The sequence below is a fragment of the Harmonia axyridis genome, chromosome X (genome assembly GCF_914767665.1).
Source record: "Harmonia axyridis chromosome X, icHarAxyr1.1, whole genome shotgun sequence".
Classification (NCBI taxonomy): domain Eukaryota; kingdom Metazoa; phylum Arthropoda; class Insecta; order Coleoptera; family Coccinellidae; genus Harmonia; species Harmonia axyridis.
Genome location: NC_059508.1, coordinates 4,712,268 through 4,738,735, shown reverse-complemented (window position 1 = coordinate 4,738,735; position 26,468 = coordinate 4,712,268). Strand labels below are relative to the sequence as shown.

General features: G+C 33.4%; 1 protein-coding gene across 1 annotated transcript in view; it reads right to left on the bottom strand.

The window, feature by feature from the left end:
- The window catches only part of LOC123685863 (E3 ubiquitin-protein ligase RNF220-like), a 139,310-nt gene extending 126,037 nt beyond the window's left edge, over positions 1–13,273 (bottom strand). The window contains exons 1-3 of the mRNA XM_045625722.1: positions 13,185–13,273; positions 11,840–11,967; positions 10,903–11,377 (exon numbers count right to left, since the gene is read on the bottom strand). Coding sequence (XP_045481678.1) covers positions 10,903–11,377; positions 11,840–11,959 — 595 coding nt within the window. The 5' untranslated portion in view covers positions 11,960–11,967; positions 13,185–13,273. The remainder of the gene's footprint in view (positions 1–10,902; positions 11,378–11,839; positions 11,968–13,184) is intronic.
- Positions 13,274–26,468: the final 13,195 nt, after the last annotated feature.

Here is a 26,468-nt window from a genome sequence, read left to right as displayed (position 1 = left end):
AACTTTTGCGTTGCGACGCTACTAACAAGTACAGACAACGTTTGAATACCGAATCAGAATATTCTCCCTTTAAATCGCAATTGTTCATTTCGTTTTAAACATTACTATGAATTGTAATCGTTTTATCTCTATCAACAACATAGGAGGGGGACCGGGATGCTTTACAATGGTTTTTCTAAAAGAAATTTTTAATATTTCATTTTTTCCACTCCTTCAACGGCAACAATGAAATATGAAGTGAATTACTGAATTGAAATTGTAGATACTATCTGAATCATTGATCAACGAAAACTAATAAGGTAAAATTTAAACGCAAATTCTATATACAAAATAAAATACCTATATTGAAAGCTGCAAAAATTCGTATCTATTTAATTTTTCACGAAATAACTTTTGTAGGTCCTTGTTTCAATAAACGTAGAAAACTCAGTCTTCTGAACACAAATCTGAATTTTAAACTACCTCGTCTGAGACGTGCCATGAAAAAATGAAATGACGTGCAACAAAGTGTCATTGTGGGCATTAACATTCTTTGAAAATAAATATTGAAAAATTGAAATGAAAAGAATCCTGCAGAGGAATATTCAAGAAAATTGGACTGCTGACAATATATGCTGTATATATTCAAGAATGTCTCCTATTTCTCCACAAAAATCCACTTTCTTTCCAAAAATTCGAAATTGAGCACAGCTACTCAAAATCCTTCGATTTTAAGCACCCTAAGTGTAATCTAACAACCACACAAAAACAACTGGAATACAGATGTTTGAAGTTTTATAAAAATTCGCCCACATCATTGAAGGCCATTAAGGAAACAAAATCATTTAAGAAACATTCATTTAAATACCTAATAGAATTGGAACCTTATTATATTTCAGAGTTTGTATGATGAGAATTGTTTTTTTGAATATGTATTTTGACACTGTTTCATTTCATAGAGCCTAAGTATTGCTGTGGGTAAAGTGATTTGAAATAAAGACATTTGTTGTTGTTATACTATGGACATAAGGGCATTGAAATTTGTCTGTTCACTAAAATCATTCTTTTTATTGAATCACGTCTTTGTTGTATCTTCTTGCTTTCTCTCGTACCTTAAAAGGTACGATCGAAGATGTTATTTTTATAACAGAAAAAAATTGACATTCTTCGAAAGATATTCTGTGTTTCAGAAGGTTATCATATTTTTTTCTAGGTGTAAGAGCTGTTTTTTTTTCAATAAACTTTATGAACACCATATGTCAGTGGAATCAAACGGATAGATTCTGAGACACCAATTCCTACCAGAAAAATTGTTCAGTCGCCCAATAATATCTACGAACCTCACAAAACTCGCATGAAAATCAGTTTCACTATTTTGCAACTGCTTTATAAATTTAGGTTAGATCGGTTGGGCATTTTTTTCAATAATTATTACAAATTTGATATTGACGTCGAATCTTACATCAGAGATTTTAACCTGATTATTCAAGACCATCCTCGGCTCGAAATTCTAAAATACAGACAGTTCCACAAAATGAGAGCCTGCTGTTTTGCTTGAACTATCAGGCAAATACTATAGAAATGTATCTATTTATTATTACTCCCAGTGTTTGCTGTGCCTCTGTCAGCTTAAATTAAGAGTGAATAAAAACAAAAGTTGCACTTTTCTTCAAAAGAAAAATATTAAACATAAAGTTTTTTCGGTCATTGTTGTCTCCTATAGAGTCCCATAAGTATTTCTACGAATGGCTGTCATCATTGAAGGAATTATGGACGCATAAAAATAATTGACGTTGAGCTTTCTCGATAAAGTCCCAAAACATTCCATTTTGCAAAAATTCGTTAATAGGGTTGGAGTGATGGGAACAGGCCATAAAACACGTTGTTATGGTTACTGAATTCCACTATTTTATGGTGGACCTACGATGTCTGCATTCATATGGAGGTGAGGATCAACAACACCAAATGGCTTTATTGAATCGTGTATCAGCCTGCGTTTATTCACTTCGATTAACCTCGAATGTTCTGTCCTCGAACTCGGATAATGCATACAGGGTGTCCCATTCGATTATGAAACAGTTGAAATAAATCAGAACAGGAATACATTCTGAAAGATTGAACCAAACCAAATTCTGAAAGATATTTCGATCTTAGTTTTACCAAACCAGGATGATTCTTCTGAAACTAGAATGACAATATTAGGCCAATTGAAAAGTCCCCGGTCTAGTATTAAATCCATATGATTTTTAGTTAGTACCAACCTTAAACGATACGTGTCAAAATTGACAGCTGTCCGACCATTAATTGGTGAGATATTGCATTGTCAGTGTAGCTAATTTTGGTATTTCAAAAAAGATGGAAAAAAATAATTTCGTGTGCTGATAAAATATTGTTTTTTGAAGGGGCAAAATACAGTTGAAGCGAAATCTTGACTTGATGAAGAGTTTCCGGGGTCTACACCAAAAAAATCAATCATCATTGATTGGTATGCTAAGTTTAAACGTGCTGAAATGAATACCGAAGACGGCGAACGCAGTGGAAGCCCAAAAGAGGCTGTCACTGTCGAAAAAATAAAAAAAATTCACAAAATAATTATGAATGACCGTGAAGTGAAGTTGATCAATGTCTGCTACATTGTGATGATATCATCTGAACGTCATATCATTGACGAATATTTGTACATGAGAAAGAAATGTATGAAATGGGTGCTCACAATCGATCAAAAGCAACAACGTGTTAATGATTCTGAGCAATGTTTGAAGCTGTTTAAGTGCAATAAACCTTAATTTTTGCGTCGATATGTGACAATGGATGAAACATGGCTCCATCATTCCACTCCGGGGTCCAATGGAATGCACACGATGAACCGTATCCAAAGCGAGGAAAAACACAACAGTCAGCTGGCAAGGTTATGGCAGCAGTATGTGATGCGCAAGGTATAATATTCATTGATTGCCTCCAAAAGGGCCAGACCATCCACAGCGCTTATTATATAGCGTTATTGGATCGTTTAAAGGATGAAATCGTTGAAAAACGGCCCCATTTGAAGACATTTGTATGACAAATCAATGAACAATGGCGAAATTGCATGAATTGGGCTTCGAATTGCTTCTGCATCCACCGTATTCGCCAGGGACCGTATTCTCGACAAGTGATCTTTCAAAACGTATACGTTCATTCAGTGTTCAGATCACTTGTCGAGAATACGGTCCCAGATCTGGCTCCCAGAGACTTTTTCCTGTTTTCAGACCTCAAAAGAAATGGAGAAGTAATCGCTGAAACTGAGGCCTATTTTGAAACAAAAGACAAATTGTACTACAAAAATGGTATCGAAAAGTTTGAAGATTGCTATAATCGCTGTATCGCCCTCGAAGGCAACTAAGTTGAATAATAAAATGTCAAAAAAATGTGTTTTACCATACTATGATATATGAGATATCGTTTTGAAGCCTCACGGATTTTTCCTATGGAAAAACAAGTTAGGAAGATCAGAGAATATCAAAAATTTTATTACAAATATTTTTTCTCCTCCATTTAAAAAAAATCAAAACAGCAGTTAGGCGCAAAAATCAATTTCGAAACACTTGTAAAGTTAGGTGAAGAGTAGACGCACAGTATACGTCAGTCAGAAAATGATTGGGTTCGATGTGGATGTTTCATCGTACACAATTAAGCATCTAATTTCCCGCAAATGAAACGTTTTTCCTTACAGATGGGACAACGTGTAACACACGAATGAGGAGAATTTCACACTTCCTGGCCAAATTGACCAATCCATAGGAAATATAAGGATGGAATGCAAACAGAAATAGGGAAATATACAGGGAAATATTCGATGCGAATGTGTTTTGCGGCATGAAGAGCCGCAACAACAAATCATATGTAAGCTTTTACTAACAGATTTTAACTGTCTGTGTAATGCTAACATAATGCGTGGAGTTATGAGGGAAATTGAGCTTGGGTGGTGATTTTAACGGCTCTAGCGGTTTGTATGCATGCGAGTTTTAGTTTGTTCGAACATTTTTAGTTGGATGTTTATCGGTTTTTGAGTCCCGTTCTGGTTGTTGCTGAATTATTTCACTGGTCCAGACTATTTCGAATGGATATATCGGTTACCTGGTAATAATTGTCATCAAACACTGCAAATTACACTCAATTGTCTATCATTCCTTTTAAACGGTTTTTTTTTTTTGATCTGCATGAGAATTTTCGATGGTTGTTGTTTTGTCTATGGTTTGCCAGTTAAGAATGTCAAACTGTTTTGAAATGTCTGTTCAGTAAGGTTTGGCAGATTTATTGGAAAAAGTGGACTGGTCGAATGGACTATGTAACTCGTAGCCACGGCGGACATAACAGGTTAATTGAAAAGTCCCCGGTCCACCATAGTAAAACACATTTTTTTTGCCAAAATTCGATTTTATTATTCAACATATTTTCCTTCGCGGTCGAAACAGCAATTATAGCGATCTTCCAACTTTTCGATACCATTTTTGTAGTACGATTTGTCTTTCACTTCGAAATAGGCCTCAGTTTTGGCTATTACTTGTTCATTGGCGCTAAATTTCTTTCCAGCGAACATTTTTTTGAGGTCTGAGAACAGAAAAAAGTCGCTGGGGGCCAGATCTGGCGAATACGGTGGATGCAGAAGCAATTCGAAGCCCAATTCATACAATTTTGCTATTGTTTTCATTGATTTGTGACACGGCACATTGTCTCGAAGAAACAGCACCTTTTTTTCTTCAAATGGGGCCGGTTTTTAACCATTTCATCCTTTTAACGATCCAATAATGCTATATAATAATCACTGTTGATGGTCTGGTCCTTTTGAAGGTAATCAATAAATATTATACTTTGCACATCCCAGAATACTGATGCCGTAACCTTGCCAGCTGATTGTTTTGTTTTTCTCGCTTTGGATTCGGTTCATCGTGTGCAGTCCACTCAACTGACTGTCGATTGGACTCCGGAGTCAAATGATGGCGCCATATTTCATCCAATGTCACAAATCGAAGCCAAAATTCACGTTAATTGCACTTAAACAGCTTCAAACACTGCTCAGAATCATTAACACGTTGTTGCTTTTGATCGATTGTGAGCTCGCGCGGCATCCATTTTGCACACATCTTTCTCATGTACAAATATTCGTGAATGATATGATGTACACGTTTAGATGATATCTACACAATGTCTGCTATCTCGATCAACTTCACTTTACAGTCGTTCAAAATTATTTTGTGAACTTTTTTGATTTTTTGTCGGTGACAGCCTCCTTTGGGCGTCCACTGCGTTCACCGCCTTCGGCGCTCATTTCACCACGTTTAAAATTAGCATACCAATCAATGATGGTTGATTTTCCTGGAGCAGACCCCGGAATCTCTTCATCAATCCAAGATTTTGCTTCAACTGTATTTCTTCTCTTCAAAAAGCAATATCTTATCAGCACACTAATGGACGGACTGCTGTCAAATTTTCACACGTATCGTTCGAAAATTGGTACTGACAAAAAATCATATGGATTCAATACTATCACCGCCATCTGTGCATCATACCGGGGACTTTTCAATTGGCCTAATATGCCAGAAATCATATTCAAAAAATAAATGCTATGAAATTATCTCCCAGATTTCAATATTTAAAATTTATTTCAACAATATTTCTGTCTTGTATTATCATTTTAAGTTCTCAAGCTTTCAAAAAAACACCCATTATCTCGAAAATCATTCCAAACCCAAAGATTATTGAGTAAATAACGACTTGTGAAATGGTAAAAAAAAAGACTACACCTTCCCAATCGAATCTGTGGCCCCGAGATTACTGGCATGCCTTGTAGCCAACTAGGCTTTCTAATTATTATTTGTATTGGGTTGTAATGCCGATCATATCAGTATAATATTCAAAGAGAAATATTAAAAAATTTATATACCTCCGAAACTAATTGATGTAGAACTTTGCGGTTAAAAATATTATATTCAGTATAACGATAGCAAAACACGTTTGAAATTGAATAATTCTGCCTTTAAAATTCATGGATCCCAATCTCAAGCTAGAACCTCTAGTCGAATTTCGCCAATGAGCGAACTTAACCACAGCATTTGAGTTAAGAACATACCCTGAGAATTTCAAGTTTCTACAGTTATCCGTTCCAGGTTGATCGGGCAGACAGAATTGCTTTTGACCTCTCATTCTTCATCAATGAGTCGAACGCAATCACCTAAAACCATTTTCGGTCCAAAATTTCATCAATATGCGAGAAGTTCGCCAAAAATGTTCTTCCCTCAACATGAATTATTCACAATAAAAACTCTTTCTATTTGCGAAAATGATTAATGAATACCATTCAATCCAGTTCTTGAATTTACGCAATGAAATCTGAGAGTGGTAATATTTGCCTATTTTTAATTAAAATATGCGTGAATGCGACAAACTTTTCTGCCAAAACGAATGCCACGGTTGGTTAGGTATGCATTTTTAGAGTAAATGATAAATTCTCCTGTTTTGTCAACTTACCACCGCTCCCGACTTGCATAATTTTGTACAGGGTTTCCCAAACTTTTCCCCCCGACAGGAAAATTAGGGTTCAAAAGAAATGCAAGGATAAGTCTGTTCATATCGAAAGAGAAAGCAACCAAATTCGTGAATACATAAAGATAAACACTATGTTAAAACAACTTTGCATCAATGAAACTAAAATCCTAACTTTGTTGAAAATAACAAGTAATATTTTCATGCCATGTGACTTCACAGATCAATTAAGTAATTTAACCATATATCAGTTTGATAGAATTATGGAAAAACATATTGGAAAAATGAAATAATTTGAATAATGTCCAAAATTATCGATACGATCAAGAAGAAATCTATTACTTCGTTGTTAAATGACGATTTGATTTTTCATGAGAAATTTTATGAGAGAATTAATATGAATGACAATATTTAATCAACTTCATTTCAAATCAAAAACAAAATGACAACTATTCTATTTCCCCTTTCAAATTCTTCAAATTACAATTTTTTCGCTACACAGTAGCTTCTTGAGATTTTACATTTTCAATAACTGTTATTAACAGTTATTCAAATTGTAAAATAGCTTCTTTAGATTTTACAATTTTCATAACTGTTATCAACAGTTAACAATTTACATTTGTAATAACAGTTATTAACAGTTAACAGTTATTGAAATTGTAAAATATAAAGGAGAAGTGTAAATAGAATTAAGTGTAAATAGACTAACTATCATTTTATTTTCGATTTAATACGAATTTCACCAAGCGCGCAAATAAAGCTTTTAACTTCACGGGAGTGCTTTTCTTATTCCTTTAACAATATTTTCATTTATTCGAAAGACGTTAATATCTTCATTCTGTTCTAATTTTGGGGACCGCTGTGTGGTGCAAACTCAGTCGTTTCAATTACATTCGTCAATCTGGCAACGGTTCTTCTCGCCTAGGGGGATTCTCTCATCCAGATTTCGTCTGAGTGCGAAAATGTGATTTTTCCCATGTTTGGGAAACTTCCACCTAAGTGTGGATTGCGGCTTAACCGGTAGGATTTTTCGGTTATTCATAAAACTGTCACTTGAACGAGGAATGAGACATTTGTAAGCGGATTTCTTAACGGTTCAGTTTCTTCCTTCGACGACGGTGAATTTCAATCATTGGAAGAGTCAGAAAATAGGGGTTGCGTTATCTGAAATAATCCAATTTTTTTTTCAGATATCAAAAAATTCCAGAAAAGCACTATTTAGTTGAATGAATACGATTTACCTGTTGTACCTATCATAAACGTGGTTTCTCTATGATTTTCTACTTCATTTATGCGTAAAATGTCAAAATGACAACTAATAACATATCTATGTTTATCAATTTTGATGTAAAATATCATTAATTCATTGAAAAAGCAGAAATTATTTGGGCACAAAATTTCTTTCTGATAAGATGCATTTTTACAATTCCCTCTATGTTAACACAAAGTTCAGCCAAATTATATAATAACTTCTATAATAATATCGAATTTTTAAAAAAGAATTTGTGAAGATTTTCCAGGTGTCAAACTATTAGGCTATTCCCTAATGGAATCATAATGAAAAAAAATGAAAAAAATTATAAGTTATCGAAAATATCATCCCGTCTATTACGCTTGGAAAAATTGAATTTTTCTCATCTAGAAGATGAGCATTTTGAGAAAGCTCAGTCTGAATGAGCCATCACAGTATACCTTATGTCCGTAAAGTATGGAACAAATTCATTTTTAGCTAAACAGACCATTTTAATAAATAATCCTGAAACACGTCGATTTTTTATTTCAATTTACCGTATTTCAAAATAATAATCTAATATAAAGGGTGAATTACTTTCGAATAATGATGTCCCCGTATTTTTTTTTGAATGGAACACTCCCATTTTGTCTCAATTTTCCGATTACTCTAGCTGAGCTGATTCCAAAAATGTATCACATGTTTATTCCAATTGGTACAGGGTGGACAAAAATAATAAATTAAATCTAAGCAATAATTGAAACATTCACGAATACCAAAAATATTGTAGTACTAAACTGTCATTGAACACCAATAAATTACTAAACAAATAATGACATTTCACAAAAAACTAGACGACTATGTTTTTTTTTAAATAGATAAGAAATAATTTCTTTCATATTCTGTCTGTCAAGTACCAAACATATTTGGAAACAGCTCATTCTTATTAATCTAAAAATGTAGCAAACTACAGGGTGTTACCTTCAAACCAATTGGCGCTAGACAATAAGTATTGTTGATAATATTGTTAATTCAACTAATAAAGAATGTTACGCGTTACTTATGAGCACACACAAAACTATTGTATTTTTGTCCACCCTGTACCAATTGGAATCAACATGTGATACATTTTTGGAATCAGCTCAGCTAGAGTAATCGGAAAATTGAGAGAAAATGGGGGTGTTTCATTTAAAAAAAATGACGGTGACGTCATTACTCGAAAGTAATTCACCCTGTATATTAGATCATTTTTTTAAAATACGGTAAATTAAAATCAAAAATCGATGTGTTTCAGGATTATTTCTTAAAAGGTCTGTTTAGCTAAAAATGAATTTGTTCCTTACTTTACGGAAACAGTGTATATAAAAATAATATCATACAAATAGAATTCTTTTGTTACTTTACTAATTTGATTCATCAGTTATTTTCTTGAATTGTACTTTCGACAATTATATTTTCTTTATTTGATGAAATAATTTTTATCATTGTTGAGATTTCTAGGCAAATAAACATGTATATGTCAAAAGAAACGACTCTAAAAAATTTCGGTTGAGCAAAAAAGTTATTATTATGGAATCTTTCGAGCTTCGGTCACTCCCATAAAAAAATGAGTAAGCTGCAACTTCTAACATCTGATTCACCCTGTTCTTGCGAAAAACTGAATGAATAGTTCCCAATTCGGTAAAATATAGTAGATTTAACACTCCTAATTCATTCTGCACCCTATGTGAAAGTGACCCTGCAAATGACATACATTTCAAGTTGTCACTTTATAGACAACTGAACACCCTAATTCGATACTGGAAATCAAATTATCATTCTCCGACTCAACACCAGGCAAGTTGACTATCGATTTTCCATTCCAGTTGTCTACCATGCAAAAGCATGGTTATTGTTAGAATTATTTTTTTTTAATATGAATCATGAATTTATTGTCACACACAAATGTAATTCAAATGATCAGGTTCATTTTGAAGTTATTTTTTAAAAAAAATTAACGATATATTTTTTCGTATATGATAATCGTTGTTCAAAACTCATATGGTTATCTATGTATATATTGAGAAAATCTTATTATTATATTGGTTATTTTTTTTCCAGTATTCTTTTTGAATTTTCTTCATGGTTCACTAAGATCCAAACCTATCCTGCAAATGTTTCCACGTCCTTACGTTCGACGGACGGACAGAATCGAATTCTAGGATGGAATCAGATCTAATCGTTTGATACTGTTAAATTCGGCTTAAAATTCGAAAATTTTACAGACAATTTGACGAAATAACAAAGAAATCGGTTCAGAAAACAAACGCTCAAAAATAATCGTAAACTAAACTTTTATCATTTTCACAAGCGACGGCTAGAGAGATGGGTAAATAATAAAATCCATATGGTTATCTCAAAAAGTACAAACTTTACTCAACGTTTCGTTATTTCTTTTAATTTCGTTTCCTCAATCCTGAATTAAAATAAGGGAAGAACGAATTTTGAAAAGTTACAAATTTCTGTGAAGTTGTGATATATTTTCTGATGAATATTTGAAATTTGGTTCAGATATATTGCTTTTTTTATCAAGGAGTGTTCTTAACTTGGAAATATGAATAAGGATAATGGATATTGTGATTTAACTTTGTTCTTTCTTTCCGAAAATCGATTTCTCTCAGTTTATATGAAAAAACGTTCTTTTTTTACCAACTTATAACTCCATAACTAATATTAAACCGGAGGATTTTAACCCAGGTTTTTTGTCCCTAATATTCAAATTTTTTCAACTCCGAAACAGTTAGAAGCATGATTTTGCTATAAAAGCATATCAAGCTCAAGGTTCATTATCTTTTTTCAATTTCATGACTTAATGTCCTAAAGAATTTTAGGAATTACTTAGTTTGTATTTTGTTTTTATACAGCTTCTAATCAAATATCGATAAGATTTTGAACCTTGGTGGACCAAGGCGTTAAAAACAGTCCAAGAAGTAAACTGTGAAATTTTCAGGATGGGTTAATTTTTTTTCCTGACCGATTCCAAAGGTTTATTATTGAATATAAGGAAACCAAAAAGCTACAGGGTGCTCCCCAACAGACTTTGATGAAATGACAAACTAGTTCTGGTAAATTATATCATGTTTTCTTTACCAATCACACAATCAACTCGAGATAACATAAAAAGCACTCACTTCTGAAGCCCCTGTTCTCCTCAATGATACCGGGTGAATCGTTGTCGGTTCCATTTCCACGATGACCTTCACCATCTTCCGACATATGTGCATCCATACTCTCCTCTTTGACCTGAGACTGAGGCTGAGGGGACAAAGAAGCACTTGCAGGAGAACATGAATCAGCCCTTGGGCTAGGACCCAAGAACCTTTCATCAGAAGGTGAAAAAATACCGCGACCGATTTGATTTTCACTACTAGTCTCGATTTTCAAACACTTTGGTGGCGCAAAAGCCGAAGGTGAAGGAAAGTTCTTGAAGTCACCGAGTGGCCGAAAAGCACTGGAGCCTAAAGACAGGCCGGGATGCAGAAATTGAGGCTGCAGATGGTTCAGAATGTGTGCAGGCAAACCGCTGTAAGCTTCCATGTGACGAAGACCAAAACTTGTAGCGTCGAACGGTCTGTGGAGGTTTTTAGTTGCGTCTGACATCGTGAACTGAAAACAAACATTTTTTTAACGTCACGAAAACTCTGTCAATTTGGTTCAACATCTAGGTATTCCGTTTCGAACCGAGTCAGAAAGGGTTCGAAATCTTGAATCAGTCTTGGAACGAAATTCAAAGCGAGGAGCTGGCTCTAAAATAATTTCTGCTCCTGCATGCATATCATAACTTTAAGATTGAGAATCATACAATTTTAAGATTAAAAATCACTAGACAAACTATTAAGAATCACTTCGAATATCTTCTGTTCAGACGAACTGAAACAGAAAGCTAAAACAATTCCAATTGTGATTCTAGGAAAGAGATGAAAAATAGCGAAATACATGTAATCTTATATGAAAGTTTGAAAGCAGAAGAAGGGCATGAATGTATTATCCTTCTTCTACTTGAAATTGTTGCATACACCCAACATTTAAAAGAATCTTAATCGCTACAATTCCAATTTTTTCACTCACCTGTGAATTGAAAGGCCTCTGTATCCTTAATGCATCTTGTAAACCTCCTGCTTGTGAAAATACAACTAAAGCTGGAGAATTCAGATGTGCAGAATTGGGTACATAGGCGGAGTTTTCCATTTTTCTAACTGAAAATCAAAAACTCACTGCAATATTATAAAAATAAATAGCGCAGAATTCGATCAAGGATCATGATATATCAGAATGATCCAAGTGCCTATCTCGATAATCTGTGAACTTCAGATAATTAAAATATTCGTTGGCCACAAAGGTCTCCAGATTTAGTAGTGTTAGAATTTTTCCTTTGGTCAATTTTAAAGAATGAATGGAATTTTATCAATAATGAAACTTGACAGTGAAAATATGAATAGATAAAAATAACAGGGTGAAAGATGCAACAATTATCAATTGAAATTATGCCAGAAATTTAGAAATATTCATACTCTGAATGAATGCGATGTTTGTGAATTGAACGCTTATCAGTTAATTCAGCTTTAAAACGAAGAAAAGATTGTGTTTCCTGATCAGATAACATTAAGGAATAAATCAGGAATATCTGTGACAATAAGAAATGTTGCTAAAGAGCACGAGATATACAAGAAGAAGAAACCGTTTCTGGCTTTAGAATTCTTCGGACATTGAAATGCTTTGAATTCAACCGCGAACCCGAAATATTTACTTTGGAATTCAGCGAAACCTGGACTTATAAATAATGTCGTATTTTTATTTAATATGTTAATTTTTAGTGAAATATAACTCGATATCTGGCCGAAGCGTGTTTTTGGATAGACTAGATGACTTTAATGTGAATATTTGAATATTCCGAGTATACGTCCGCTAAAAGTAATCATTTCGATGTTTTTGTCGGCTATTTCTTCGAGATTAAATATGTCAATTCATTTTTGTTTATAAATAGGAGATCATTCATTGAATATGCTGTATGAGTGATATTTGGTTACAGTGAACAAATATTAAATTAACTCATTCAAAAAAGCAGTAAAAATATCTTGAATTATATAATTGAAATAAGAGCACTTATAATACTAGTATTATAAGATGTTCATCATCAAAATAATTTATTGCAATGGCTAAATAAATTCAATTTCGAAACCTTTGACAATTGATATGGAAAAAAGTAAAAACAAAAATTAACAATGTTTTATTTATCTCTACGTGGAAATTTTTTATGTTGAAAATTTTTCAAAGCATTCAAGTTGAACAATAACAACATATTCTAGTTTTTGTTTTGAATTTTTTTTTTCAGTGACAACCCTTGAAATGTTGTGCACCAGATTTCTTATGAAAACTACTAGGGGGATGAAACCAGTGAAAAAAATTCACTCACCACTTGAAGTATTTCCAAAATATTCGCGACCTTTTCACACAAAAATTCAAACGTCACACATCTTTCAATAGCAACACGTTAGCGACTGACTCGGCTGACAGGAGAGGAGTCGGAGCCAACCCCCTCCTACTTGTATTTTGACTGCCCCTTTGGACGCGCGCAGCACGTGCTTTTTAGAATTGTACGCCCTTTTAATAAAATTCTCTAATCAGAAACATGGCTCTTTATCTTTTATATTTATTCCTGAAAAAGGCGGATAATAAGACAGGTTCATTGCGTTGCGCTATTTCTATGTGAATATTCCAATTTCTTCTTTTTGTCCCGATCAAGTCAGGGCTGTACTTGGCATATATTTCTGATTTCTGGATCCAAAGGTGAAAACAGTTGTTCTTTCAGTTGAGTTTCTGAGGTGATAGTGCCTCCCCTGTAGTTGTTCAGGTGCCCCTAGAGTTCCCAACTACAGGGAATTTTCCATTTTTAGGGAATTTTGGCACCCAAAAGCTAAGAGGGATTTTTTTTAATCGCTGAATTGGAGAAATTTTCAAGATAAAATTCTATTACATTAGAGATGTATAAAACTCCTGGTATCCACACTAATACGTAATAAGATCCCTATATTCATATAATATTAATATCCCAACAAACTGTTCCAGAATAACTAACAGAAGTGTTTCTCAGAAAATTAAAGTTTATTTTATTTTCTCAAAGAAAATACAATGTAATAACACAATTTTTCAATTATAAATCATTCATGAAAATTAAAGAAACAAGAATCAACGTTATTATATTAAGATTATTCACCTAATCTTCAAAACCAATTTTTTCTACTTTCTACAATTTATATTTCGGTTTTTTATATTTCTGTCAATTTGACATCTACTGTGATTTGATCACATATAAAACAACGGTCTCCTTACATCTCCCATTTGATTTTAGATGTATGAGTTTCGAATTTATTAAAGAAACATTTGATCCTGTATCATAAATAGCGGATACTTCCAACGTGTCATTCAATGTTACGAGTAGTTTTTTGGATTTGTGGTATTAAATTCTACGTCTAATGTTGAATTATTAACGTATTGCATTCTTTCTTCTTTTTTTTTGAACTAGCATTCTGCTGTAGGATGAAAACGTATTCCTTTACCTTTATTTTTACGAATAAAAGTTTACTTCACTATATTTTCTTTGTTAGAGTAATATTTGTAATTTTTCTTTTCAAAATTTTTTTTATACTTATACCAAATGTTCTAAGTTTCCTATTTCATCATAAAGATCTTCTACTTTTTTCTAAATTTCCTCTATCAATCATGTTGATAACAAGATTTGGCAAACCTGTTGCAATCAGATCTATCAATGTTCCACTATCAATACTTTTTTGCTTCTAGCAGAAGTTTTTCTTTTTTTATCGCGTATTCTAATAAAGAGCCCTGTTGGTATTTGAATGAGAACGCAAATCTTATAGAAGTCCAACCTTTACCTGTGAATGTTTTACAAAAACTCTCTCTCCATATTTCCCATTTTGATTCAATGGTTTGTTTCATTAGTGTAAAACCCTACCAATCCATAGCACCTTTATCCATAAATGATTTCGGGATCTAAATTTTTTTTCATCCCCATGATAATATGTGAAATCGCTCGCATTCTTTCTCGATAGTTATCCATTCATCTGCGCTCGAAATTCTCTCATTAAATTTTTCGATTGCGAATTTATCTGCTATTTCGCCTATTTTTCTAACTGCAGTTCGACCTCCATTCTCTCCGAATAATTTTTTTAACGCTTTCATTTGTGGATGATTAGAGGCATTCACAAGATCACCAATATTCAACTGATCTTCAAGAGTTTCTTCTTAGAAGATATCTTCAAACTGGAGATTACCACCTTCATCCAAATATAGGTAGCAGCCGAATCCTCAATTAAATTGATCCTTGGTTCCTTTGGAAATCGAACTTTTAACTTTATTATATGCTGAAGTTTTGATTACTTCTTTATGTAAACTTGCTTTTTGATACATATCAGGAATCGAATAAGTAGGGCCATCAGTTGTTCCAATCTATGTTATGCAGAGAACATTTGTTTTTGAATCTTCCACACATACCTTGAAATCAAACGGTACCTTGTCCATTCTAATGATATTAATAAGAATGTTGTTTTATAATGTTAATATCCCAAAAAACTGTTCCAGAATAACTAACAGAAGTGTTTCTCTGAAAATTAAAGTTTATTATATTATTATAATTATAAATCATACCTGAAAATTAAAGAACAAACTTCAACGTTAATTATTCATCCAATCTTCAAAACCAATTATTTCTACAATTCAAATTTCAGTTTTTCATTTCTGTCAATTAACTTCTAATGTGATTTGATCACATATATAACATCAAACATCCTTACATTTATCTATATTTCGTTTCACATTTTCTTGTCAACCAAGAGGTTGGGTTTCTGTAATCTGTAATAGTGATTTTTGGACTTTTTTTCTGTAAATTTCAACAATTTCATTTGAAATAGCTCATTTTTTCGTTATGTCACATCAAAAAACACGGTTTATTCGTTGTTTGTGTTTATACCTTGCTAATAAGTAATTCGGTATTTATTATCAATATTAGGGTTTCGGAAATTGTTTGTTGTAAAATACACTGCGCAAAAAAATTAACGCACATTATGGAAATCTCAAATTTATTCTACAACTGAAGGTGTTCTCAATGATAATTATTTTTATCAGAATTATGCATGCATATGTTATCCACTTTCAATGTTTTTCTTCAATACATATGTTTTTTCCCAGCAGGAATAAAAAAAGATGAGATTATCAGATTTTGAATGTATTGGCTCCATTCTGAAATCAGTTGTTCTCGATCAATTCTAGTGATCAATAGTTTTTATTTCGTTTGATTTTCTACACTCGATCGCTATGTAACGCGAAACACGCAATTTGACCCAAGAGGAATGTGCCCAAGCGGTAATTTTGCGAGAAGAAGGGTGGACATACACAAAAATTGCAGAAAGGTTTGTAGTTTCCCATACAAGTGTGTCCAGAATGTTGCAGCGATTCAGGGAGACAGGTATGAATGTCCGAAGACCAGGATAGGGTAGACCACGGCTAACAACTGCCATTCAAGAACGTTACTTGGGAGTTTCTTCGTTGAGACAACGGTTTGCAACCGCTCGCCTCCTTCAAAATCAGCTTGAGCAAACACTCATGGGGTGCAAATTAGTACTCAGACAATAAGAAATCGCCTCAGAGAATATGATTTAAGGCCTCGTGTCGCGGCAAGAGGCCCAGCTCTTACCCCAGCCCATCGAAGGGCTCGTTTGGATTTTGCGAGAGAGCATATCCATTGGGAAGAGGCTGATTGGGAAAGAGTTCTCTTCACAGATGAGTCCAGATTCTGCCTCTACCATTGTGATCGACGTTCCCTTGTATACAGACGTCCACATGAAAGATATGCTCAGTGCAATTTCCTGAATACTACTGGTTTCGATGATGGTATGGGGTGGAATATCTTTGACTGCTCGCACAGACCTAGTGGTCGTTGATAATGGAGCTATGAATGCTGATAGGTATATAAGGAACATTCTTGAAGAGCATGTAGTGCCATTTGCCTCATACATTGGTGAAAATTTCATTTTTATGAACGATAATGCCAGACCCCATCATGCGCGCATCGTTCAGGAGTACCTTGAAGAGGTTGAAGTCTCTCGAATGGAATGGCCAGCAAGAAGTCCAGATCTCAATCCGATTGAGCAGGTTTGGGATAACCTCAATAGAAGGCTGAGAAGTTCAGAAAATCATCCAGCTACTCTTAATGACTTAGGAATCCAACTCAGAGAAATCTGGGAAGGATTAGATCAGAACATTTTAAGATCACTCATTTTGAGTATGAACCGTCGTTGCCGAGCTGTAATTAACGCAAGGGGTGGAAATACCAAGTATTAAATCACTTATCAGCATTCCAGTATTTTGAAAATTGTTTATTTCTCTTCTTTCACATAAATTTCGGTGAAATCCTGAATTTTTCTTCCATTTAATTTAATGTGTCTTATTTCGTTCAAAAACTTCCCGAGAGAACATAAAAAATAAGTTATAAAGTCAATGTAGAGTTAACTTTCATTAAAATTGAGATTTTCAGAATGTGCGTTAATTTTTTTGCGCATTGATGTAATTTTCATTTCAAAAGGTTGGGAACACTGAGTGTCCCCCAGGGGGAAAATCGAGTGCGCTCAGATTCAGTCACGGCGTTCGATGGTTGTTCTACTTCACAACAAAAAATTCAAATGTAGGTGGAGTAAGAAGAAAACTTTCTGAAAAAATTAGAAAATGTATGCTCTAGTCTATATGCATTGTCGAGAGCATTTATTGGCATTAACTGCAGCTTCCTTCACTAATAAAAATAAAAAATTAGAGGGTTCTTTATACACTGAAGCTGCTCACCAAGCCACCAAAAAAAAAATATTCTGCACGAAATTCAATCCGTTTTGACTGATCCTATCTTGAAAATCTCAAATGAATAAAAATTAGATGGTGAATGCTATCAACGTCAGAAGTCCATTTCTGCACCTTCCTTAAGGATCAGATTTGTCATCGCTTGCAGGAGGCATTTTGTTTGAAATCAAAAGTGAAACTTTCATTGTCACCTGCGATGTGATGAATGAGGTGCTGAATGAACTCTCGTATCTCAGCAATGATTTGCAAAGAAAAGATTTGTGCCTGACCAAAGTGAATCCGTCAATTACAATAACGAAATTGCACTAAAATATAGCGCAAAGCATGATGAGAGAAGCCCCTTACAAAAAACCATAAATCAAAAATTGTAATTGTGGTTGGAATCTCAAATCTCAAAAAGTCTATTGAATTAAAGATGCATTCATTAACATTAAAGGTCTCGAAACGTACTGTGACAGCGTAGTCAATAAATTAGATGACAGATTTAATGCTAAACCGATTGAAACTGTTATGACTTTTTCAAGCAAATTTGAAACCTTCCAATCATTTATGACTCTACATAAGATTAAATCAAGAAATTCTGTATCGAATTCCCTTCTCTCAAGTATCAATAGTCTCAATGCAGATTTTGTAATAACAGACATGAAATCAATTAAATTTTTCATTCAGGTAATGCTCAATACTGATTTGGTGAGGATGGATGATAATCCGATTTCGAAGATTTCGGAAGCGGATGTGTGAAATAATTCTCGTTATCCCAGTAACGTCTGCATGCATAATCGTAACGAGGGTGGGTTATTGGGGACATAACCATTGATTATAAGAAATGAAAAAAATTAGAAGTAACAAACAAAACAAAAATTCATAAAAAATTTAAAGATTTTGCTTTTTCAAAATCAACAACTCTAGTTACGTCAATGACTGCATCCGTGGAAATATCATTCAGTACGACGAATACTAAAAAACAGAATGTAATACATTGTATGCTCAAAGTATTGAAACTCCAGATGAAGATTACCTAGATAAAGTTATAAATTCAAATGGTAGAAAGAAACCTAATAAAATAGCACTCTTGTAAATAAAAATTTTTTTTTTCTCAGAATTGACTTACATTTCATTATTTTCCTTAATAACTTCCTGTCATCAATGAAATGTTTTGATGATTTTTTTCAAGTTAATGTTTTTGTAAAACAGTCGACAACTTTGCCGCCCTGGGGAAAAATTGTCTGAAAGAAACATTGATCAAGCAATATTTTCAGTCTGGAAAGCCACCTCTTTCAGAAATTTTATTTTTTATATAGGGTGTTCCAAGTTCCAGGTCCTATTAGACGTTTTTCGAGAACTAGGTCTATTTGTGTTTCCAATATTGTGTCGAAAATTGTGAACATAATTTCATTCTTCAATGTAGAACCCTATTTTTCAATTATTGAGTTGGATTTTGCGAGGAACACTAATGCTATAGTATTCTCCAATGATTATTGTTCTAACTTCAATAATTTTTTAGTTATAGGAGTTTTCCTCGATTTATGTTGTAAAGGGTGTTTTTTTTAGAGCTATAGAACTTTAAATTGCAATAAAACAACGTTGGATTATTCGATTGACATGAATTTTATTTATCCGCAAGATAATCTTGTGGCATTACATTTTAAATATGATTTCTGGCATATGACCGCCACGGCTAGCTCGGATGTATTCCAATCTGGACGTCCAATTTTCGATTACTTTTTCCAACATTTGTGGCCGTATATCGGCAATAACACGGCGAATGTTGTCTTCCAAATGGTCAAGGGTTTGTGGCTTATCCGCATAGACCAATGACTTTACACAGCCCCACAGAAAGTAGTCCAGCGGTGTCAAATCACAAGATCTTGGAGGCCAATTCACAGGTCCAAAACGTGAAATTAGGCGGTCACCAAACGTGTCTTTCAATAAATCGATTGTGACACGAGCTGTGTGACATGTTGCGCCGTCTTGTTGGAACCACAGCTCCTGGACATCATGGTTGTTCAATTCAGGAATGAAAAAGTTAGTAATTATGGCTGTATACCGATCACCATTGACTGTAACGTTCTGGCCATCATCGTTTTTGAAGAAGTACGGACCAATGATTCCACCAGCCCATAAAGCGCACCAAACAGTCCGTTTTTCTGGATGTAACGGTGTTTCGACATACACTTGAGGATTAGCTTCACTCCAAATGCGGCAGTTTTGTTTGTTGACGTAATCATTCAACCAGAAGTGCGCTTTATTGCTAATGGACGTAGTGCGCAATACGTATTCCGCACAGAACCATTATTTTCGAAATAAAATTGCACTATTTGCAAGCGTTGTTCAGGCGTGAGTCTATTCATGGTTTTAGGATGATATATCCCAGGAGGAATATCCATTATATGTAACAACCTCATATATCACAATCTTATTATGAGTAAGCAAAATTCTTTGGAAAACTTCTTCAAAAGAAGGAAAATTTGAAATTTTGTTTTCTTTATAACCCCCCTCCCCAGGCTTATGTCTGGGTACGCCACTTAATCAAACCCCACACTTTTGGTCAAGAAAAATTTCCAATCTGTATTCATTTCAAGACACAAGAATACTTCTCAATATAATAATGAACCAAGATGAAAGATTTCATTCTGGTTATTAGAAACTTGCGCTCGATCATTTGCACATCTTCGCGCAGTATATTTTAATTCGAACGTTACAAAAGTCGTACATATCTAATATTTAATTGTATCTAATGGTTGAAACAAAAAATTGGAAACCACCATAAAATTTTCTTTGTGATGATAAGTGTTGAATACAAAAATCGAATAAAAACAAAGACTCTACAACTTGTACACCATGGTTCATTATTTTCTCCTATATCTCATAGAATATCTCAAATAATGAAAAAAGAAAGGTTCATGAAAAATTACCGCGGAACTTGCTAGATATGCACCTAACCTTTTGTGTCAAACTGAATTGTACTGTACTCATATAAAAAGGAGATCACCTTTGTCAAGGTAGTCAATGTACAGGGTGTGCCAAATTCGATGCTCACTGAAAACATCTCGAAAACTGTACCTACAGTTTTCGAGACTTAGAGAAAAAAACTTCAAGGACCCCTGATCTCTTTTTTTGAAATAATAATATATCAAAAAGCAGATCATAGATATCTCGATTCGTTCTCGAGTTTACAGGGTATTTCTGAAAAATGACTGTTACAAATATTTCGCTATATCTTGGTTTCTGTGCAATAAATTCAAAAAATTTTAAAACGTTTTTTCAGTAGTCCTTATGATTTATATGAGAGTCATAGCAGATCATAGATATTAATCAGGTATTGTTGTAGAGATATAGAGCAAAATTGGTGTTTCATTAATGGGACAGCCTATATTTTTCAAAGCTGTTTTTTTAACCGCAGATTTGTCTAAAAGTATTCCGTAATCGCTTTTTCAAAAATGTCATCCGTTTCGAAGATATTGAATTTTTCGTCTGAATTGTTATGGGACACCTATATATAAATATTTTCCATTTATTTGGAGATTTAATTCATTTTGTGTTCATTGCAGTATTGTAATCCATTTATATTTGAAAACCCATTAAAAAAACAGCAACTGTATCTCTGAATAGATAATAAATTTCTAATTAAATGGGAACACCCTATATATGTATAACTGCATTTAAAATATGACGATGGATACAAAATGAATTGAAGCTCGAAATAAATGAAAAATATTTATATATGAGGTGTCTCATTAAAAAAATAAAGTCGAAAAACTCAATATCTTCGAAACAGACAACAGATTTCATTTATTTCGAGATCTAATTCATTTTATTTCCCTTGTATGATTTTAGTCAAGTTTTAAGTTAAGTTGGGTCTCCCATTTAAAAAACAACGACTCTCTTTATCTATGAAACGGTTATTGATTTCTAAGATGTGTCATGCGTAAAATATAATATTTAATACTAAAAAACAAATAATGAATTAATTCTCAAAATAAATGAAAAATATTTATATATATAAGGTGTCCCATCAAAATAATAAAGTCAAAAAACTCAATATATTTGAAACAGATAAAATTTTTGAAAAACCTATAACGACAAATCTGCGGACAAAAAACTGCGTTGAAAAATATATAGGGTGTCCCATTGGAACACCAACATTGCTCTTCATCTCTGAAACGGTAACTTATAATATTAATTTCTATTTCGGTTTTTCCTCATTTATAGTTCTTCCTCTGTAACACTAGAAGCATTCATTTTAGGTAGGTATAGGGTTTGCTCAAGTAACCCCGATCTTTTTATACATATAATTGACTGAAATGATAAAAATTATGGGTTCTAATTCGAAAATCTTGAGTTTTGATGAATATGAACTTGGTGATCATGAACTTGGACGGTTGTCCAAGTTCATCTTCGTTCATCTCCTGATAAAAACCCTCTACATTTTTATTTCAAACCGCAAACAGTCTTATAATACTGTGTATTTGCAGAATCGAAAAAGGTTTTTTCGGAAAAAAACGTTTTTTGTAGACATATTCAAAAAAAATGTGTGTACTCGTCGCCATATTTTTTTTCATAAGCACGCCCTATGAACCGTTGAGCTTATACCCAAGGTATGGCATATTGCTGAAATTTAAATCAAAAAAACTATCTAAGCATGAAATAATATACTGGGTGTGCCTTCTGAAATAAGCAAGTAGTAGTCTGTTTCCGGTATAACCTGAAGTTGTAGAGATCAGAAAACATTTTAGGGAAAAAGATCATTGTCTCAAACCCAATTTTAAAATTTTGAGCACAAAATTATTATTAGTTTTCCATGAACGTCTAATAGGCCTTCGTGGTGAATCACCCTGTATATCAAAATGTAGGTAAACATAGTGAAAATTTCTGGTAAGATTGTTTTTTCCTCGAACTATTTTAAAAGTTTTTATTGGAAGTAATAGGTAGGTAATCCCTTAAATCCAAGTACCTTTCGTAAACCATAAGAAATATTCGCATGGAATTTTACAAAAAAAATCGCTTATTTTAGCGCATTTATCTTCCTAGCTTGAAAAAATGATCCTCCCATTTTACAGCCAAAAAATCAACGAAAATTAAAAAAAAATCATTTTTCGGGAACGTGGCAACACAAATACATGAAATTGAATGCTCAAGTACCTACTTATCAAGAAATGGAGAGAAATCAAAGATGTATGTAAAATTACGATGAATGTTATTGGGCAATCACTCATTTCGTGAAGTTTTCATGAATATCCATAAATACGTCTTAAATCTTAATCTTAGAGGCCGTTCTAAAGCTATGTTGATCATAATAATCATCATAATGATCACATAAAACAGACTAATCTCTTGAAGGAATATACTACGCAGATATTATGAATAGGGGAGAGTCGGGTACCCCGGGACATCGGGTATCGCGGGACATTCAAATTTTTTTACGTTCTTAGGTCCTATAGTACAATCTGTGCTTGGCGGGATGTAAGTTTACTATTGAAAAACAAGTCTCAGACAGTTGGTGTAGCTGGGGCAAGCGAGTGTGACGTTAACAATATTTTTACATTTTCCCCGCAATTTTGATCGTTCAGTGTAAACTTTTGGTGTGTGTTAGGAGCTGGTCAGGTAAGCTAATGTGTTTCTACCTTATGGAGATTATAATTTAGGGATTCTAAAATCGATTTGTATTTAAAATCCGCCAAAAAATCGAGTGGTTAGAAGTCGTCACTGCCCTAACGATTGTTTGCATTTCGGGTAACCTGGGACATATTGAATTCGGGTACCTTGGGACAATTTAAATAATGTTTAGTTTTGTATTTTTTTTACAGAATACCAAAATTCAAGGGCAGGACGACTGATCGTGGTTCCTGGACTGAAGAAAACCTCATTCGGGCTATAAAATATGTAACAGAAGAGCACCACGCGATAAGAGATGCAGCTAAAAGGTTTGATGTATCAAAATCTACCTTACACAGACGAGTTACAGCTATAAACAATGGTTTGGAAATACATTCAAAACCTAAAATTGGAAGGTATGATGCCACGTTTCCTTTGAAATATGAAAACCTTCTTGTTGAACATGTCAAAGATATGGATAATAGATTGACCTATTCCGGGCTGTAGCAAGAGAAGATTGGACAAGAGAAGAAGGAAAGCCCAAAGGAGTGAAATTCTTACATCTACCCCTTACAAAAATTCTTTAGAAGAGAGGTGCGATCTAAAGAAGCCGAAATTAAAAAAGTATCAAAAAAAGTAAAATTCGATGGAATTACAGCTAAAAATAAAACAACAAAAATGATGAATAAAAGCACAACACTGAATAAAGAAAATGATATGAACAACAATAATGATAGTTCAAATAAAGATTATTCTTGCTTAATTTGCCAGGAAAATTTTGAAGAAGATTGGATACAATGTCAGAAATGTAAAGAATGGGCACATGAAGACTGCGCAGACCTCGATTTGAAGTCATCTTTTTATACATGCGACTTTTGTAAAGATTATCCCAGTTAAATTGCTTCTTTCAATAAAGTTATTTGATACATTTTCTTCTTTGATTACCTGTCCCATGCTACCCTCCACAATTAAGAGTCTCAAAAAATGTGGCGTTTTGTTATGCATTGAAAACTGGATTGGAGTCATTTCTTAAAAATTATTTCATTTAAAATATTGATTCTCCTTTTCTTGGGATGATCTAGTTATGCCAATTTTTTTGTATGTACTTTTCCTCAAAAAAATTAAAAAGCTTAGGTGTCCCGTACTACCCGACTTTCCCCTACTGTTTCAGAGATTACAGACTCCGAAGAATGTCCTACAGCCTGTACAGTTATTCGTGAAACACCCTGTATAGGTACATAGTGCATTCTTTATATTACAATGACTACATTATTATTGTGTAAAGATTTTTTCTTCTTTCATGATATTATTCTTTGAATGTAATTGTACAGTGACTATGACTATGGCAATATAGTCATTGTATGTAATTGATGTACGTTGCGCCATCTATGAGAAACTATTGTATTCAATATGTCGGCAGACTGTCCAAGGCTGGCGCATTCACCATTTTGGGATTAAACATTTTAGGTTTTCTATTTTCTTGAGAATAAAATTAAATATCGACTCGATTCTCGTGTTATCGTCGAATTAATATGTGGAGAGCAATAACTTCTAGCAGTCGATCTGGAAAATAATGCATTATTATGCGGGTCCCAGATAAATTCAAGATAATCTGTAAATTCTGAAGTCGATAAGATTAATGAAATACAATTATTATTGAAATACCTTAAACCAATATCTACTTTGAAATATCTTTGAAATAAAAATTCCCATTAGACTTTGCCTGAAAAATTTTTAAATCATGGCAAAAATTTTTATAAATTTAAAACAGTATCCTTTATTTCCACATATGCCATCCAGCTCATTTCTAATGGGGAAAGTCTCGATTTTAGCTTAAAATTCTTGCGTCACGACTCAAAGTCCTAATGTCCAGATTTTTATCAGTGCGGCCACGTAAATGTTTAAAAAATTTTAAAAATAATAATGAAATAAGCACATTCAAATCTCCATCGTACCTCACATATAACACGCACATCAAGACAAAATGTATTTTCGGTTGGTAGCAGTGCCTTACATTTCAGGGACTCCCCGGTCAATGAAAATATGAAGTTATTTCTTGCAGTTTACAGATCTAGCAGGATCAAGTCAAATACACAATTAAATATTAATGTTTAATTGAATATTAATGAAATAATTATTTACTTTTGTCAACATTAGCCGTTGGCTTTGTATCTTTTGTTAGCCGGAACCCTCTGGCACTTAGAAGGTAAGTTATAATAACTCTTTTTGTACTTATTATTTGTACTTAACTCCTGTTTATGAGTACGGTCATTATTCGGTAGATTTAATTATAGTTTTATTTATGTTTCTTGAATATATATGTGCTTAACTCTTGTTTTTGAGTATGGTTATTATTTTATAGATTTTATGTTGCATCTTGATATGTGAATGAATATAATAAATATCTGTATAAAAAAATATGTCGAGCATCCAATGTCGGGATTCGAAATCGGGATCATTCGTTCCGAAAGATTTGGAATATTTTTCGAGAAGGGAATAAACCATTTTGTAAAATTGACAATGTTCTTCAAATGCACCATATACATATATATTTTCGAATCGGTTGGAATAATTTTTTCTACTGCTATTTCTAAAAATATAATTTATCATTATTTTCGGGTGCCGTGTGCTACTTATTATTGAACCAAAATTTCCAATGGATTTTGAACACAATAAAATGCTATAGAAGCAAGAGAATAAAACAAACAAACCCAATTCTGAATTCCAAAATCAGTGTCTTGTTTCCATAGCATTATATATCGTATCAACTCTATTTCAAATTTAATTGGTAATTTCGAATCAATAATCTGAACTGTATAATTGGAAAACGGCTCAAGAAATAGCAATTAACTATGTATTTGGGAAATACGAGAAAAAAGGTGGTTGGCAAATATGGTCCATTCCATTGTAAAATATTTTTTTTTTGTTTGATATGGTTAGATTGGTATCCAAAGTAAAATCGATATTGCAGTGTGAGTGAGCAATTCATAGGGGTGATGCCAGAATGTATTCTGCTCCATGGCGCTTCACTTCTCGTAACGCCATCTGAATAAATATATTGGCGGATGTTATGAACGTTTCCGGTTCCTAATGAGGTCACTTTGAAAGATACGGTGTTCAATATTTCGTCCTAACAAATATAATAGAAATATTGAATCTTCGAAATTGGTTCTTCTATTGAAAAACTGAATACAGTTTAGATTTTATATTAGTGCAGATGACAAATTTCTCTCTTTTTTCG